The sequence below is a fragment of the Gymnoscopelus braueri genome (genome assembly GCF_963280865.1).
Source record: "Gymnoscopelus braueri genome assembly, chromosome: 20".
NCBI classification, from domain to species: Eukaryota; Metazoa; Chordata; class Actinopteri; order Myctophiformes; family Myctophidae; genus Gymnoscopelus; species Gymnoscopelus braueri.
In genome coordinates, this window is record NC_137622.1 from 23,039,522 (window position 1) to 23,057,748 (window position 18,227).

Genomic DNA, 18,227 nt, shown 5'->3' on the forward strand with positions numbered 1-18,227 from the left:
CTGCAGTCTTGGGGCCATCGGTCCTGCTGCCATGGTGGATTTGCATGTGTCTGTGCATATCTTTGTGTTTGTGTTTGGGGGGATGAGCTGGGCATGAATGCATGCATGTGCGTGTGTGCATGGCATGGGGGATGTCTATAAATGGTGATGGTATTCACCCCTGGCTGTTTTTCAGACCAATCTGCCTCCTATCTGCCCTGCTAGTGTTTGACAGTAGGACTGTGTGTGTGTGTGTGTGTGTGTGTGTGTGTGTGTGTGTGTGTGTGTGTGTGTGTGTGTGTGTGTGTGTGTGTGTGTGTGTGTGTGTGTGTGTGTGTGTGTGTGTGTGTGTGTGTGTGTGTGTGTGTGTGTGTGTGTGTGTGTGTGTGTGTTTTAATAGTGATTGCACAAATGAATCTGTTCATTAAAATGTTGGCACACATGAGTGTGTGTGTGCGTGTGGTTGTGCGTGTGGCCGTGTGCATGCATATGTTTGTCTGAGTGCATGTGTAGTTGTGTGAGGATTCTTATATACAGTAGGCTTGTCTGTGTACTGAATCACTATAGTAAATAAAGCCTGTCAAGGTCCTAGCCTTGGTCTGTCTGCTGACCTCAAGTCTGTCATTGCTGCAGAGATGAATAGAGCTGCATCACACTACAAAACAAACTAGAAAAGTGCCAGGCCGGTTTGCCTACCCAGGGCTTTGTTTCAACCTGTTATTGCGGCACCATGAGGGTGCCGGTGATTTGAAACATTTGGGTTGGCAGATCTTCCTTGCCCTACTGGGAATGTGCGTTCAAAGTTGTGCAAAACGGGCCACTCCCGCAAACTTGGCCAATCTGAATGGAATATGAAAAATCTGACAGACACATCTTATTCTTGATCACATGACTATACAGATAATGTGTACCGATTTGCGTGAGAGGTTTGGACTAAATGTGCCTAATGGTGGCGCTATAACAGGCTGATTGGAAATATTTGGGGTGGAGGTTTTTCCTTTGGCCTATCACATGCAATGCAAAGTTTCACGCAGATTGGTCAAGCGACAAGGTTCTGATACACAGACGTGAACGTTATAAGGTTAAATGAATGTGGGTGGGACAAGTATGGCGGGGGGGGGGGGGGGGAGTTTGGCGGTCCTCCCCCAGAAACCTTTTAAAACAGTAGATGTAATTTCCTATATTCTGGTGCATTTTATCAGGGAGTTTGATTGCCCAATTTGCCCAAAATTCAATTCAGGAGCCAGGGTAACTGTAGCCTCACTGGAGGCAAAACACAGATCGGATGATGTATTCCGACATCTTTGACCTATCTGCTTTGGTTGCTGTGGTAACAATGTAAAGACATGTGAGTAATGCTTAATTTATACGTTGTTGTATGACGGTGTCGCTCGCCCCCAAAACAGCCCATACAAGCTCACAATGCAACGGGTTGTGGGCTTGGAGATCTGCTACTTACGGAGTGTGACACCATTGTACGACAAAGAATACATCAGTCTTCAGTCAGTGTGCAGACTGATATGTTTTGAATTGGAATCAGATTTTAATTGAATTTCAAACCACCTAAGAAGGTGGTTAAAATCTGATTAACATAAATGACTTTCATTTTTTTGCCACTCAGACTTGACCAAACCAAAACCAATCTGATTCCAATCTGGATTGACCAAATAATGTCGATTTGGGCTGCCACGTAGTCTTTAGACTATTCAAAACCCAATAAACCAATAACACATGAAAAAAGGTCCAGGTAGTATTCTACATGCGTCTCTTTTGAAGTTCCTAATCTACTGTGTTATTTACTATTTTGTAGTCCTTCAGGAAAGCCATGTCTTGATAAGAGTAGATTGGTTTTGATTTGTCTGGATTTTTCAGACACAGTGCTGCAGATGCATGCTACATGAATAGTTTAAGGTTTTTCTTTTTTCTTATCACTAATGTATCCCAACAATTCTGGGATAACAATATTTTAATCAATCCAATCAATGGAATATGATTGGATTGACTCATTGAATCACATTATGTCACACATCAGGTTCACCTTGGAAGAGGGGCTTTTTCCCCCCTCTCTCATTTGTATTTTATGTTCGAACACAAGCCATATGCCAGCAGTTTGCTGAAGACAACAGTGTTTACTAACCGTCTGGAGAATTGTTAGCTTTGAACTTTGTATGGGAAAACAAAAGCTCCAGCTAGTGAAACCTCTAAATACTGTAGCAGGCACTTTGAAGTTTGTGCACGCTGGGGTGCAAATTCAAGGCTGTTGGTGGTGAGGGGAAGGCAACGGAAGGATCCGAGAGAGGGAGAAGAGTGAAATGTTGACAGATGAGGCGCGTCTGCTCCTAAGGGGATGCCCACTGAGAGTGTCTGTGAATGTGTGCGTGCGTTCCTCCATCTTTTTATTTTATTTTGTTTTACTGCAAAAAGACAAAAGACAAAATGACATTAGAGCCAGAGGAGCACATTGTGGATACAAACAACAACAAAATACGGTATTGATATACAGTATGTAGATACAGTACCATGTCAAATTTCGATCCTCAATAAATTGAATTTAGACAAGTAACTTACAGTAAACATCTCTTTCTATCAAACTTTGAAACTGAAGTTTGCACTAAACGTGGCACCATGAGATGTCACTAAATCTGCCCATAAACCCCTGTGTTCCTTCGCCTGTTGTGTCCCAAGCTCACAACGCAACGCAATGCGCATTGTGAGCTTGTAGATTGGCTACTTTTGCTATAAACAATATATAGGGCTTAAGTGGTTAATCTCTTGAATGCACTTGGATGATCCAATCTAAATGGCACTGGATTTAAGTGAGCTGCTCACACTTTTGAAGAGCTAGGCTATCTCTTGTTTTAAATTGCAAGTATCTCTTTTTAGAATAAATCGCTTGTGTTCATCAAGAGGTAATGAAATGAATCACAATCACGTTGAACCCTACCATAGTTGTATGAATAATACAGATAAGAAATGTTCAGACCCAAAAGACAAATAACATTAGCTTTAATAGAGGAGTAGGACAGAGAGATGAATATAAGATAAAGGGGTAGAGTGAAGAGAATGCAGGTCTCTGCTCTTTGTTAATATCGTTAACAGAGAGCAGAGCAAAGCAAACCCACATCTGCTAGCCCACCCAGCAGTGTAATTGGACAATGCACAATCTGAACAAGAGTTTTGCTGGTGTGTTACACTGTAGTGAAAAACAATATACACCTGTGTATTAAGGGAAGAAGAAGTGAAAGTGAGAAAAGGCTCTCAACTAAACTATGTAAAGTGGGCAGATTAAGATGCCACCTTTCCAGCACAAGCGTGGAAAGGTGGCAGGTATGGAAAGAGGAAAGCTGCAAGAAAGAAGATGTGCTTAGGGAGCTGAAAGAAAAGCTAGATCATGGACGATGAGTGTGCTACAATATGAGGTGTGTGGAGACATTCAGTCAATCTCCTGCATATGGTCATTCTGTATAGGCTTTGTCAAACAAATACATGAAATACTTCACTTCCAACTTGGCTGCTGTGTGCATCTCTCTGCCACGGGGAGCTAAATGCACTTATCTCCTGTCACCTTTACACAATCTACTTAGCTCATATGAAATATATCTACTATGAAACCGCATCCTGACTGATTCATTCATCACCACCCTGTCCTGATGCTCCGTTTGCTGCTTTTCATTTTCTATCTGCACTTTCACTCTCTTCCAATGAACATTTCTCTACCCCCCCTTTGTCTTGTTCTTCTCTCTCACCTTAGTTCACCCATCCTTTGTTCTTCTCTCTATCCTTATTTCACCTCCACCTTTTCTATCTGTCTCTCTCAATTTTTAACTTCTTTGCAGAGCAGCTCTCAGTTCTTCAATCCATGCCCATTTCTGATCCGTCTTTCTGTCAATCTCTCTCTCTCTCTCTCTCTCTCTCAACTCAGTTCAGCTCAATTCAAGGTGCTTCACTGGTCTATCAGATACAAGCAAGTGCATCATATCAAATGACAATATAGATACATTATTTCACTATTGATTGTGCTATAATAGTGTATGTTATGTAGTTAATTGATTACATTAACAGTAAAATATCAGTATATTTCTCGTGTGTGTTTTCTCGCTGTCTTTCTTTCTCTCGTTTCTTTCTTACTGGCTGTGCTGGCTATAGTGTTGCCTTAAAGCTCATTTGCAGTGGTTGAAGCTTTAGCTAATTGTGTAGTGATTGCTGGTGTGGATTGCAGAATAAATGTATCAAATATACTAATATTAATCATCTACATGACATCTCCTCACTAAGTACTTTTTGGGTCATTTATAAATTATATATTAATTATTAAATATACTATATATAAATATAATATAAATCATCTACAGGACGTTAAAGCTATGGCTATAAATGGTAGAGTGGTCTTATGTATCTTTACTGGGCTCTATAGCTTCCATCCCTCTCTCATCTCCGCACACCAAATGGACCAGTTAGGTCAGGCTAAGAACTTTGTCATGATCTGGCTCAAAAGAAGAACAAAATGTGAAGACCACACATGATGCTTTAAAGTGAAATAAACGTATTTAAGACAACTACATGAAGTAGCCTTTCAGATGCTGTGATGTTTACCTATGGTATCCTAGTATCTTTGAAGCACTAAATTGGTTTCTTTGCGCTCTACTTATGTGACCATTTATCCTGTTGTTTGTTGACTTGTTTGTTGACTTGTTTCTCATACAAGTCGCTCTGAATAAGAGCATCTGCTAAATACTCGAATTGTAAATTGTAGCTTACAAGCATATGGGAATATATTTTTGCAATATCTGTGTGATCTTTCGATTTCTTCACACATAAGTACATATGTGTGATTTAATGTAAAAACAACAACATCAAAACAAAACAGAACAAAAAGCAAACTGGCAATGTGCCATCATCTTTCACCATCCGTCTCATCCTCTGATCTTTGATGTTGCAGCTCAAATCACATCCTCAAGCGTTTTTACTAAATAAAAAATCATTATACTAAACAGATAGTCGATTTGCATAATATTTGCAGGCATACACTTTGCTCGGCTCGTCGAGGATAAACACCATTTTCCGTTCAATTTATTTCAGAAGACAGCTCAGCTCTGTGTTTGCCTCCAGGGCTGTGTGATGCAGAAGTACAGATGACGAAGGGAGATAGCTTTTACACCCATAGTCTGTGTGTGTGTGTGTGTATTGATATGGCAGTGGTGATACACGTAGATTCCTGAATATGAAATGCAATACTTGAAAGCAGACTCATACATATGGAGTCGTCGTAGAGATCCAATTTTTCACTGCACACACCAAATGCATTCTGAATTACTGCTGTGCACCGCTGTGCTACACACTGTAAAGTTATACCTAAAAGGAATAGTCTGGAAATGTCAAATAGTCGTTTTTTTTTCAGCAGAGCAATGGCCCAGAACCTTTTAAGCTTTGTGTTCCAAAGAGCCTCAAAATGCAACAACTAAGAACAAGTAAGAAAAGGCTGCAGTGACTGTGGCATGAGTCAGGAGGGCGAGAGGCAGAAAAGACTACATTATACTGTACCCGTGTCCTTGAGCATTTACTAAATTAAAAACAAAAACAAAGTAAGGACATTTTTAATTAAGGAATAAATTAAAAAAAATCGTGGCTTCTAAAGGTGGTAAATGAAGCAGTGAAGTAAATGGGCCGTAATGGGTTGTGCACATCAAGCTTGATAACTATGACTATATCGTTTAAAAAAATCTAACTCAAGTGGATGGCAACTATACATCATCAGTGCGGATGCTCACATAATCATTACATTACAGTTATGTAGTTATCGTACTGACGGTATTGGTCCAGTTATATAGTTATCATTCTGACTATATGGGTCCAGTTATATAGTTATCATTCTGACTATATGGGTCCAGTATATAGTTATCATTCTGACTGTATGGGTCTAGTTATATAGTTATCGTGCTGACGGTACTGTATGGGTCCAGTTATATAGTTATCGTCTTGGTGCTGTTCATCCCCTCTTGGTGCTGTTATCCACTCCCATGACTTTTCCTACCACTGCTATGCCGATGACACCCAGCTGATCCTGTCATTCCCCCCCTCTGACACACAAATGGAGGCACGCATTGCTGCTTGTCTGGCTGACAACTCGGAGTGGATGTCGACGCACCACCTGAAGCTCAACCTGGACAAGACCGAGCTGATGTTCCTCCCGGGGAAGGGCTGTCTGCACCGAGACCTGGCCATCACCATTGATAATGCTGTGGTGACGTCAACTCGGACTGCGAGGTATCTGGGTGTGACCCTGACGACTGTCGTTCTCGGCAAACATTGCATCAGTGACACGCTCCTGCAGATTCCTCCTCTACAACATCAGGAGGATTCGCCCCTTCCTCACGGAGAAGGCAGCGCAGGCAGCCCCGACATCTGCCATCAGACCTCTGGAGCTTGTTCAGAAAGCTGCAGCTCGCCTGGTGTTCAACCGCCCCAAGTTCTCCTACACAACTACCCTTCTCCGTTCTCTACACTGGCTCCCCGTAGCGGCTCACATCCAGTTTAAGACCCTGGTGCTAGCCTATAGGGCAGTGAAAGGAACAGCTCCTTCTTACCTCCAGGCTATGGTCAAGCCTTACACCCCTGCCCGACCACTTCGGTCTGCCGCCTCGGGACGACTGGTTGCCCTGTTGCTCAGAGGTCCTTCTGGCCGATCTACACGGTCACAGCTTTTTTCTGTTCCGGCCCCCCCCACAGTTCCAGTCCCCACTGATGTCAGGACAGCAGAGTCACTGCCCATCTTTCACCGCAGGCTGAAAACCCACCACTTCAGGAAACACTACCCTGACCCTTCCTCATAGCCTTGCCTACTTGTTGTCAATTATTTGTACGAGCTCTTGTTTTATTGGATCTTGTTTACTTGATACACTTATTTTAGCTCTGGCTCATTTGATTTTCCTATTTTTCTCATCTGTTTAAGAAAGTAGGTAGCTGATATATTGCACTTTTACCTTAGTGCTAGGTATACTCTTAGTTGCTTGTTTTAGAAGAGAATACACTTAAGACTTCTGGTGATTAGTAGTTTTCTTGCCTACCTACTGTATGTTGAATGCACTTATTGCAAGTCGCTTTGGATAAGCGTCTGCTAAATTACTGTAATTTAAATCGTGCTGACGGTATGGGTCCAGTTATATAGTTATCATGCTGACGGTATGGGTCCAGTTATATAGTTATCGTGCTGACGGTATGGGTCCAGTTATATAGTTATCATGCTGACGGTATGGGTCCAGTTATATAGTTATCGTGCTGACAGTATGGGTCCAGTTATATAGTTATCATGCTGACGGTATGGGTCCAGTTATATAGTTATCGTGCTGACAATATGGGTCCAGTTATATAGTTATTGTGCTGACGGTATGGGTCCAGTTATATAGTTATCATGCTGACGATATGGGTCCAGTTATATAGTTATCGTGCTGACGGTATGGGTCCAGTTATATAGTTATCGTGCTGACGATATGGGTCCAGTTATATAGTAATCGTGCTGACGGTATGGGTCTAACCGGTCCATTCATGGTCCATCTTTACACTCTGAGAATGAAAGTTAACAGTGAGTATTTTGATGCTTCTACATCTACAGCATTCCCTCATGTGAGCTGATCTGTAGTGTGTGTTGTCTCACTCCTGTCCCACTTGTGTTGTCCTAGTGGGGGCTTGTATTCTCATGTTACCAGCTGGTGTTAACAGACAATATGATACTGTAAATACTGTAACACTAACCGGTATACTGTAAAAATACATTATATGTGTGTGTGTGCGTGTGCACGTGCACGGGCGAACCTGGTCACTTGCTGTGAATAATGCATGTTGTGTCATAGTGCACCCTAAAAAGCAGAAGGCCGATGACTCATGACCCTGGATTGTCCATCCACTGACAGACACACAAATATGTAGGCGTGTGTGTGCGTGCGTGCATGCAAATATGTGTGTATCGCTTATACTCTCCCTGTCACCTGGGTATGTGATGGGTTCTGTGACAAGACCCCTCCTTCTAGCCTCCCCAGTAAACCAATAGATTGTCTGTCAGTCATGGTTACTGTTCATCCTAGCTTTAAGCAACCTGTCTGCACAAAATCCATAGTGGAGTGTTCATTTGACTGTGAGGGTGGTCCATTCTCACACTCACAGTAAAATGGGACCAGTCAGGAAACACAATCATTCCCATCGCAACACTGGCCCCGCCAGCAAGCCTGTGTGTGTGTGTGTGTGTGTGTGTGCGTGTGCGTGCGCGTACAGGGAAACATGGTGTCACGTCACTTAGATGATAATAACAGTGAAGCAGTGAAGCGTGTCGGAATGGAAGACAACTCTATTCCCATGTATGTCCATGGCCTCCCCTCCCTCTTTTCCTCTCTTCTATAATTCTCTCTCTCACACACGCGCGCACGTGCGCGCGCACACACACACACACACACACACACACACACACACACACACACACACACACACACACACACACACACACACACACACACACACACACACACACACACACACACACACACACACACACACACACACACACACACAGGTATATTTGTATCACTTTAGTGGCCTCTCTAGTGTTTCTCATGCAGTTCTTTCAATCATTCTCCATATTCCTTTCAGACTCCTCTCCTCCTTCGCTAACCTCCTCTCTCTCTCTCCTTTCATCTATCTGTCTCCTCTCCTCTATCTCTCTCTCTTCTCATCTTCACTGCTTTCTTCTTCCCTGCCTCCTGCTTTTGCCTCCTTCTGGCTGTTTTGATCTTTCTCCCATGGCAACTTGCAAACAAGCCGTGGGCATACAATACCACATTCAGGACACTCTTCTACGAACTGCAACGGCACCTGTGCAAATTGGTGTTGTTAGGCACGTGTGAAACCATGAGGCTGAACGATAACACGACTGCGCTATGGGTTTCAACGTGTTTTGTTTGTATGTTTCTCCCCAGTGGTGTAAAGTAACTGAGTACATTTACTAGTGTACAAACAAGGTGGGAGACAGAGGTGTGAACTGTACTTAAGTACAATTTTGAGGTATTTTTTTACTTTACTGGAGTATTTCCAATTTTCAGTGCTTTTACTCCACTACAATTATTTGAAAACTTAAGTTACTTTGTAGATTTTGATTATTATTACAAAACATACATTACCCACTTCAGCCCTATATATAGCCTACATTTCGGCCATTTGAAAATAGCCGATCTACTGTACAAGCTCACAATGCGTCGCATTGTGAGTTTGTAGATCTGCTATTTTCAAAAGATACTTTACATTTTATACATTTGAAAACTTGTGAAATGGGACATTCTGCATAATGAGTACTTTCTACTTTTGGTACTTTAAGTACATTTTGATACCAATACCTTTGTACCATTGCTTAAGTACATTTTGAATTCCGGACTTTTACTTGTAACAGAGTATTTCTACATTGTAGTGTTGATACTTTTACTTAAGTAAAACATTTGAGTACCTTTTCCACCACTGGCTTCTCCCCACATCTCCTTCTCACACACTCTCTCTCTCTGTTCACACCTCTGTCTCCCCCTTGTTTATGTCTTCACCTCCCCTCCATCCCTCACTCTCATCTGTCTGTCTCTCTCTCCCACCCCTCTCTCTCTCTACCCCCTCCCTCTATCTGGCCTAGATGGTGATAGATCAATGGTGTGGGCTCCTTTAATTATTCTCTTTTCATCCCTTTCCATAATGTGATGGGAGCCAAGCAAGAGAGCCTCATCATGTGTCCTCTAATAATGATACAGAGAGGCCGTCTGCGTGCGCCAGAACTCATTTAGGCACATATAGATCACTATAGATTCCTTCCCCTAATAGATATTATTTTCTCATCCTCCTGTCTGCAGCATATGCTGGATGATGAATGGTATTGCAGACAGAGAGGTGTACTACTACAGACAGAGAGGTGTACTACTACTATCATGTGTACGTGCACACACACACACGCACACGCACACGCACACACCATACCTGGATTAAAACATTGTAATCCATGAATTCCATGAATTAACGAAAAGCACAAAAGAAAAGGAAAAACTTTGATCTGCTTTTATCTTCATCAAAATCTTTAGTAGTCCTTCATTCCTCTCCTTCCTCCTCTCTCTCTCTCGTCTCTGCTTCTCTCCAAATCTGTAGCCCTTCATTTTCACTCTGTCTTTCTCTTCTCTTTATTTCTCTGTCTTTGTCTTTCAATAAAAATCTTTAGCCCTTCATTCTCTCTCTCTCTCTCTTTCTCTCTCTCTCTCTCTCTCTCTCTCTCTCTCTCTCTCTCTCTCTCTCTCTCTCTCTCTCTCTCCCTCTCTTTTCAAGTGTTCATGTCTCAACCACCATCTTTTTCACTCTTTCTTTCGCACTCCCACTCTCTTTGAATGAATGCTCTAATCTCCCGCTGGAACACAGGCTGCCTCTCGTTCCTTCGGCCTTCGTCTGAATAATGCTCCTCTCGTTCTTCTGCTGTCTTCTCCAGCCATCTTTGATCTCGCTCAATCCCTTGCTTGTCAGGTTTCTCTTTCAGAGAGAGAGAGAGAGAGAGAGAGGGAGAGAGAATGAGAGAGAAAGAAAAGATTGGAGTGTACTTGTACTTGCACAACAGGAACACAATGTTGATATTTGGGGAAAGATTTATTCCGAGAGATTTGTAGATGAAGGAACGCTCTAGGTTGTAGGGCCCATGCCTGGAGACCAACACACGCACACACAGAAGACAGGAGAGATGTGTACTGTAGATGAAGGGACGTTGTATTGTAGGGCCCATGCGGCACCAACATACACAGGACAGGAGGAGGCAGATAGACAGATGACCTCAAGATAAAGATGAAGTGAGGTGAGATTCTCTTTGATGGGCTGCACACACAGGCATAATAAAGACACTGTAATGTTGAGGTTATATGGAGGAGGGAATACGCGTGCGCGTGCGTGCCGTGCGTGCCGTGCATGCTTGATGCATGCCATTTGCTGGCCACTGATGTCCATAGAGATGACTGCTATGGATGAACATTCTGTGTGTGTTTGCGCCGAGTATGTAGCCTCGCCTGGCCAGACAATATCACACGACACACTGCGTGGATATTAGTCTGGTCCCTATCAACGATAGATTTTTTTCCAAGGGGCGGTTACAAAAAGATCCAAACGGACTCTATTGGTTAGACCTAAACCAATCAGAGCAGTGCTTCCTTGTACGAACCAATCAGAGCAGTGCTTCCTTGTACGTCATTGCTCCAAATAAGGTGATAAGCCCGCCCACATTTGGATACTGGGCCCTGATTGGTCCCTCACGACTTCGGAGGGAGAGAAATGAAATCTCTATTGAGGGGGGCCAGACCTAATCTGCCGAGGGCTAAAGTGCGATGCAATTTTGCAAAGGCAGATTTGTCTGGAACCAGGCTACCGAGTATGCATGTCTGTGTGTTACCATGTTTTCCAAGAAAGGGCTGAATATTCTATTCCAGTGGTTCCCAAACGGTGTTTTGGGATTTTATGACAACCACATTATTGCAATACATGCATGCAACAACAAAAAAGTTATATCACTACTATATCCGTAATTTGTACACACCAATTTCCCAGTACAGAGGCAAACTTTATACCATAAATACTAGTGTATTTTCTGTTTTCCAAGCTCGACAAGCTCACAATGCGACGCAACGTGTGGCATTGAGAGCTTGTCGATCTCTCTTCATTCCACCGAAAAAAAAACATTGTAACCGCGATCGTCCGTTCTGTAGTTATCGGCAGTTGAATACAGCTCGTTTTCACCAAAAATGCTATCTGGGAAAAGAAATCAGAGATAAACGTATTTTTATAAATCTGATAACATAGTAGCGGACGGGATGAAAATGTTTTAGATTACGTCATTTCCGGTTGTAATCCTTCTCTCGAAGTCAAGGTCATCATTCATAGGTTGGCGAAGTGCGCCCTCTAGTGTAATCACTAAAAAAACACCAGATGACGTAATATTACGTCATTGGCAGTCAAGCGTTGGATTTGAGATGATGTAATATTACGTCTTCCTTGGCAGTCAATGTGTTAAGTGGTTAAACACTTTCAACCTGGCACCCCTATTTTCGGCATGTCATTATAGGCGAAGATTTTACATTTAATTTTAGCAAAAAATAGCCGATCTACAAGCTCACAACATGTCGATGTGATGTGTTGTGAGCTTGTAGATGAGCTATTTTTTATTATGAATGCAGGTGTGCCTTGACATTTTTACTTGTCCATTGGTGTGCCTTGGGGGTACAACAAGTTTGAAAACCACTGCTCTATATTCTACAGTGCATCCTGTTGAGTTGTGGCAAAGGCAGTGATTTATGTAAGATGAGATTGAGGGCTTTTTGTAAGTATGCTAAATCTGTCCATATGGCTCCCCAACAGTCCTGGCTCTTGCATTATTCACAATAACCATCAACAAATGCACACAGGCCATATTCTGAGCTGTTGCCATATTTAAAGACACCTTTTTAGTTTCCAGACCTGACAGAAACGGCTGACTTTATGCACATATGATAGGCTACATCTGTTCTCTAATCCACTGATATACAGAAACCCTAATGTTAAATGTGACACATTCAGTGTACAAATGTAGCAAAAAAATTACAAATACATTCAGACTTTGGCCAGGTCTACGGTCTAATTTTTTTAATATTAGGTAAGCCGGGGGTGTTATATGCCATGTCCACAGTCTGGTGGGTTTTATCTGTGGGAGTTTCGCTCATGCCCACAGCAGGCAGATGGTGCCTGGAAGATAGGTCTGCAGTTGTAAAAATGACTGTTAACTGTCACATAATATTGTCCCCATGCAGCGTTTAGGAGACAATGCTTTCTGTGCCCTTGAGTTCTAGCTGTTTTGTATGTGAATGGCTGCACGCTGTGAGTTCAGTCAGAGCACATATATCTCGTATGTGACGGGCAAGTCTTGCACACTTTGCACCTCTGTTTTTCTTGTTTATGCCCTGTACCCCTTGTATTGATCTATCCATAAATAACAGATTCAAATATGTGTGTCTTGCAGAAAAGAACACGTAAAAATAGTGCATGACACTCATCACATACTGTGTAGCCTCATGTCTCTCCATGTCTACCCTCTTACAGTACATATCATATTATTTTTTCTATCTCTCCGCTCTGCTAGCTTTTAATCTCTCTCCCTCTCTCTCCCCTTCTCTCTCTCTCCCCTTCTCTCTCTCTCTCTTTCTCTCTCTCTCTCTTCTCCTTGCCTCTGTAAGCCACTTCTACTTTCTTCCTGCTCCCTCTTTTCCTCTCTCATTTCCTTCCTCCAATGCCCCTGGTAACCATTGCACCACTCCACTCTCTCCCTCCGCCCTTATATATCTCCACATCCCTCCATCCCTCCCTCCAAGCGTGTATGCATTATGGATGGATTGATGGATGATTGGATGTACATAATATGTATGTAAGAACGGACGGATGGTGTGTGTGTGTGTGTGTGTGTGTGTGTGTGTGTGTGTGTGTGTGTGTGTGTGTGTGTGTGTGTGTGTGTGTGTGTGTGTGTGTGTGTGTGTGTGTGTGTGTGTGTGTGTGTGTGTGTGTGTGTGTGTGTGTGTGTGTGTGTGTGTGTGTGTGGGGGTGGGTGGTTGTAAAGAGAGGGAGAGAGAGATGAATGGGGGAGAGAGATGGAGTGGATAGATTGGACTGGCCTGGCTTGTCATGATGGAAGTGATGGAGAGAGGGAGTGAGAGGGGACCAGGGGAATGGAAAAGAGAACAGATATACATTACATGCTATTACATAAGTGTGTGTGTTTCCTCAGCAGCCTAGAATTCATATGTACTGATGAATCAATATCAGATGCGTGTTTTTCACCACGTCACAGGAAAGCAGTGACATGCATGTCACTCAGGCCTGAAAAGGTAAAACACGGCATTGCTTTGTACAACCTCACATTGACTCAACGACTCATCATCTACAAATCAATGAACACAAGAGAGTCCATACATGTGTTATTCAGAAAATCATTGGCCATTTACACTGATTCACCGATTTACTGCTCCTGTCTGTCAAGAAGGGTGGGGGAGAGGGACAGAGAGAGAGAGAGAGAGAGAGAGCGAGAGAGAGAGAGAAGCAACAACTCCTAATGGAAGATAAGGGAACAGGGAGGGAAGGAAACGGCGAGCAAGAGAGGGACATAGAAGGGAGAGTGAGAGAAAGAGAGGAGGAGCATTGAGAGGGAGAGGGAGAGAGAGAGAGAGAGAAGGAGAGAGGTGGGGTGGAATTATCCAAAGAGGGTCTCTGGCTGAAGGCAGCCATTCCCCCATAGAGAGAGGGGGACAGAGGAGTGAGAGAGCAAGTAGAGAATGAGAGGAGGAGAGCAAGGGAGAAGGTACAGTCTTGAGCGCAGACCGTGCTTGTTTCCACGACAACAACAACAAACATGGGGGCCGTGGTTGGCACGTTGACCATGCAGACCAAGACAAGGAGGCCATCCAGAGGTGAGGGACCACACACACACACACACACACACACACACACACACACACACACACACACACACACACACACACACACACACACACACACACAGGCGTTATATTATTTTACTCTCAGACACACAGACACGTGTGCACATACGCAGATGATGACACATGTAAAAAAAACATTCATGGATGCTCTCGCGTGTGCGCACACACCCACCCACCCACACACACACTGTACTACACTGTACAGTTCATAGACTGTAATTATTACATACTGTACAGAGAAGATACTGTATACTGTACAGAGAACATATACTGTGCAGAAACAGAAATTATTTCATTGCTTGAGGGTAAGATATGAAGAACAAAAGAAACGAGACAGATGGAGGGAGAGAGGGTGTGTTTGTTTGTGTGTGTGTGGGAACAGTCATAAAGAGGGAACGAATGCATGCGACCAACAGGTGTCCACAAAGAAAAGAGAGTCTGATCATGAACTATGTTGCTGTGCGTGTGTGCGTGCGTGCGTGTGTTTGTGCGTTTGTGCGTTTGTGCGTGTGTGTGTGTGTGTTGCCAATGTGATGTGATTTTATTTGTTTAACTTATCTTTATGGAAAAGCAAGTGAGGATGAAAGCTAGTCAGAGATGGCTTCATTATGTGTGTACATGTCTGTCTGACTCATTTGTGTGTGTGTGTGTGTGTGTGTGTGTGTGTGTGTGTGTGTGTGTGTGTGTGTGTGTGTGTGTGTGTGTGTGTGTGTGTGTGTGTGTGTGTGTGTGTGTGTGTGTGTGTGTGTGTGTGTGTGTGTGTGTGTGTGTGTGTGTGTGTGTGTGTGTGTGTGTGTGTGTGTGTGTGGGGGGTGGGAGGGGGCTTGTGAGTGGCCATGCTGGTAAACACGCACGTGTACAAGGTATTTGTCACTCTGATCACACACTGCTTTTCCGTCTTGCTGTTACCTTGGAAGCACAGTAGCCATGGCAACAATAGATGTCAGTTTTGGGTGGGAGGGGTGAGAGGGCTGCAATGTGTATGGGGGGGTATTCCTTAGTAAATCAGGGCCAAGCAAATGAGATAGACGGAGAGATGAATGTGGTGTATAAATATGTAGATAAAATGGACAATGGAAAGTTCGTGAAGACCTGTTGCTTGTCACTTCTGTTGCAGATTCTGTTCAGTTGCAGTGCAACTCAATTGCACACACGAACTACAACAAATGCATTCTGGCTGGTCCCCTGAATGGGGAGCAGAATATGCAGCAATAATATGCTCTATTGTTGGGTTACTTGCTGATGCAAGTGACTCCTTTTCCTTTGCATAGTCCCAGCTCACCACACCATGGCTCAACCCTCCTTTTTTCCCTTTCCAGGTTCTTTTTTAGTATCCCTGACGTCTAAATTACATTGGCATGTAAATTAGACTATTCAGAATTGAGTAGTTTATGTTCGGTCAAGCTTAACCACTTACTTAGACTGGGGTCCCCCGGGGCTCAGTACTTTTTCCCCCCTACACCAAATGTCTTTGCCGAAAATAGCCAATCTACAGGCTCACAAGAGGTCATGTTGTGTTGAGACCGGTGTGAGCTTGTAGATCTGCTCATTTCACCTAATGTTTTCCCCAGAAAGAGTAGGGGCACTAGGGTTCATATATGGTTTATTCATGTACACACAAGATCAGCTCTGTGTTGATTTATTAGTTAATCATCATTTTGGTCCCTTTGGACCCTTTTCTCGGGACATAACAACCACATAAACCATTGTGACCAATGATCTTGAGCACAGTGAAGTCCTCAGTGTTAACCCTATATACTTGAATGCGTCACAACGTGACACATTGAATTATATAGGGTTTAGGATCTGCTATTTTCACTGAATGTTTGTCCACTTACGGGTCCATTTGGCTTCATTTTACGCTCTCAAGAGTTAAATTACTGTTAAACATCTGCATTACTTAATTTACAAGAAGTCTACACAATTAGAGAATATGTAATAATTGTTATTTTGATCAACGTTTGCCTGTTATCTCTCGCGTTCACATATTCAAGGCTTTGCTCCATTACTGTACTGAATCGAGTTAGGAGGCTGTAGACAAGTGTGTGTAGACAAGTCAACAAGCACACACACCACCAACATATTGACCCAGACTGTTTTCACTTTCAGTATTCTTTGCAGACTGTCAAATCTGACATTTGATGAGGTTTTGAACTGCTCTGCTGAGCACGTCGTCCGGTACTGTATTTCTGATGTTGTCTTGCTGTGGTGATGTCGTCTGTCATCTGTTAGCTGTAGAGGGGAACGAATGAGTGATGAAGCCTACGAGTGTGTTTCACCACAGGCCCTCCATCTAGCATGCGTTGTTGCAGATTTCATGTTATAAGGGATGTTGACAGTAACAGTGAGAGTGACAGTGTGGGCCTGTAATAAAGTCAGATTCCTTTCTTTATTCTTTCTTTCTTTCTTTCTTTTTACTTGGGTCTCCTGTCTGCCTGTTTTAGTCTTTGCAGTCTGTCTTGTCTGCCTGTTTTATTGCTTACATGATGTCTTGTCTACCTGTTTTATAGTTTACAGGCTGTCTTGTCTGCCTGTTTTAGTCTTTGCAGTCTGTCTTGTCTGCCTGTTTTATTGCATACATGCTGTCTTGTCTACCTGTTTTATAGTTACAGGCTGTCTTGTCTGCCTGTTTCCTTCCTTGCAGGTGTGTCTTTGTGTCGTGTCGCTCCTAGCTGATGACAGCGATGTCTCTTTCTGCGAGGTCTTTCATATGGCTTTTTCCTCCAGTGAATTTTTCTTTTCTTTTCCACCCCCATCTCACCGACCTTGATTGTCTTCCCCGCAGCAATGTTGTCTTAACCTTCTCTCTCTTCCCCCCTCTTCATCACTCTTTGGCTCCTTCTCTCGTGTTGCTTTCTTCTTGCGTTTCTTTCACTAGCTGCCTCTCTCTCTCTCTCTCTCTCTCTCTCCCCTTTTCCCCTGCTGTTCTCTCCATTTTAAACTCCCACACTTCCCTTTTCCTCTGAGTTATCTCTTTTTTGCCCCCCTCCCACTCCTTTAGGCTCGTTCCTTCTCTCTTTCTTCCCTTTAATCTACAGTAACCCACAGATTTTGGCTCAGCATTACAATATGCCCCTTATCTCGACCCATTCTCTCTCAATTTATACCTCGGTTCTCTCTAGTCATTGGTTCCTTCTCTTCGTCTCCCACACTCTCATTAACTGGTGTGAAAGTACTTATTAAGTTATCTCATCATGACACCCTTCCTTTCTTGGAATCTAGCTGTGTGTGTGTGTGTGTGTGTGTGTGTGTGTGTGTGTGTGTGTGTGTGTGTGTGTGTGTGTGTGTGTGTGTGTGTGTGTGTGTGTGTGTGTGTGTGTGTGTGTGTGTGTGTGTGTGTGTGTGTGTGTGTGCCTGCTTACATACATGCGTATGCATGCCTGTTTTTGTATGCATCCTGCGCATACAAAAACAGTAATACATACGCATGTATGTACGCATGCATACGCATGTACATGCCTCAATAGGGAAAAATCTAATCAATAGGGACTTAATCTTATGTGAATCGGCTTTAACAGGGTAACTAACGATGTTGATGTTCGTGTATGTGTTACCGTGGGCCTACGCACTACACACTCATAAGTGTGTGTGTGTGTGTGTGTGTGCGCGCGCGTCCGTGTTTTCTCGGCTAGAGAGAGTCACTGTGTGTGCTCACAGAACCAGTATGGCCACATCCCCACTGGTTTGGATGTGGAATTGGCTTACAAATGGGAAAACAATGCAGCTGTTCTCAGCTGTATTTTG

The 18,227-nt window shown here is 43.3% G+C and overlaps 1 protein-coding gene across 2 annotated transcripts in view; it reads left to right on the top strand.

The window, feature by feature from the left end:
• kcnip1a (Kv channel interacting protein 1 a) overlaps positions 1-18,227 on the top strand; it is a 52,811-nt gene that overhangs the window by 18,386 nt on the left and 16,198 nt on the right. Inside the window, exon 1 of one of the 2 annotated variants that reach the window (XM_080415452.1) lies at positions 14,371-14,453. The exons of the other annotated variant lie outside the window; for it this stretch is intronic. Coding sequence (XP_080271578.1) covers positions 14,396-14,453 — 58 coding nt within the window. The 5' untranslated portion in view covers positions 14,371-14,395. Of the gene's footprint in view, positions 1-14,370; positions 14,454-18,227 lie in introns of those variants that run through there. 2 annotated transcript variants of the gene reach the window in all.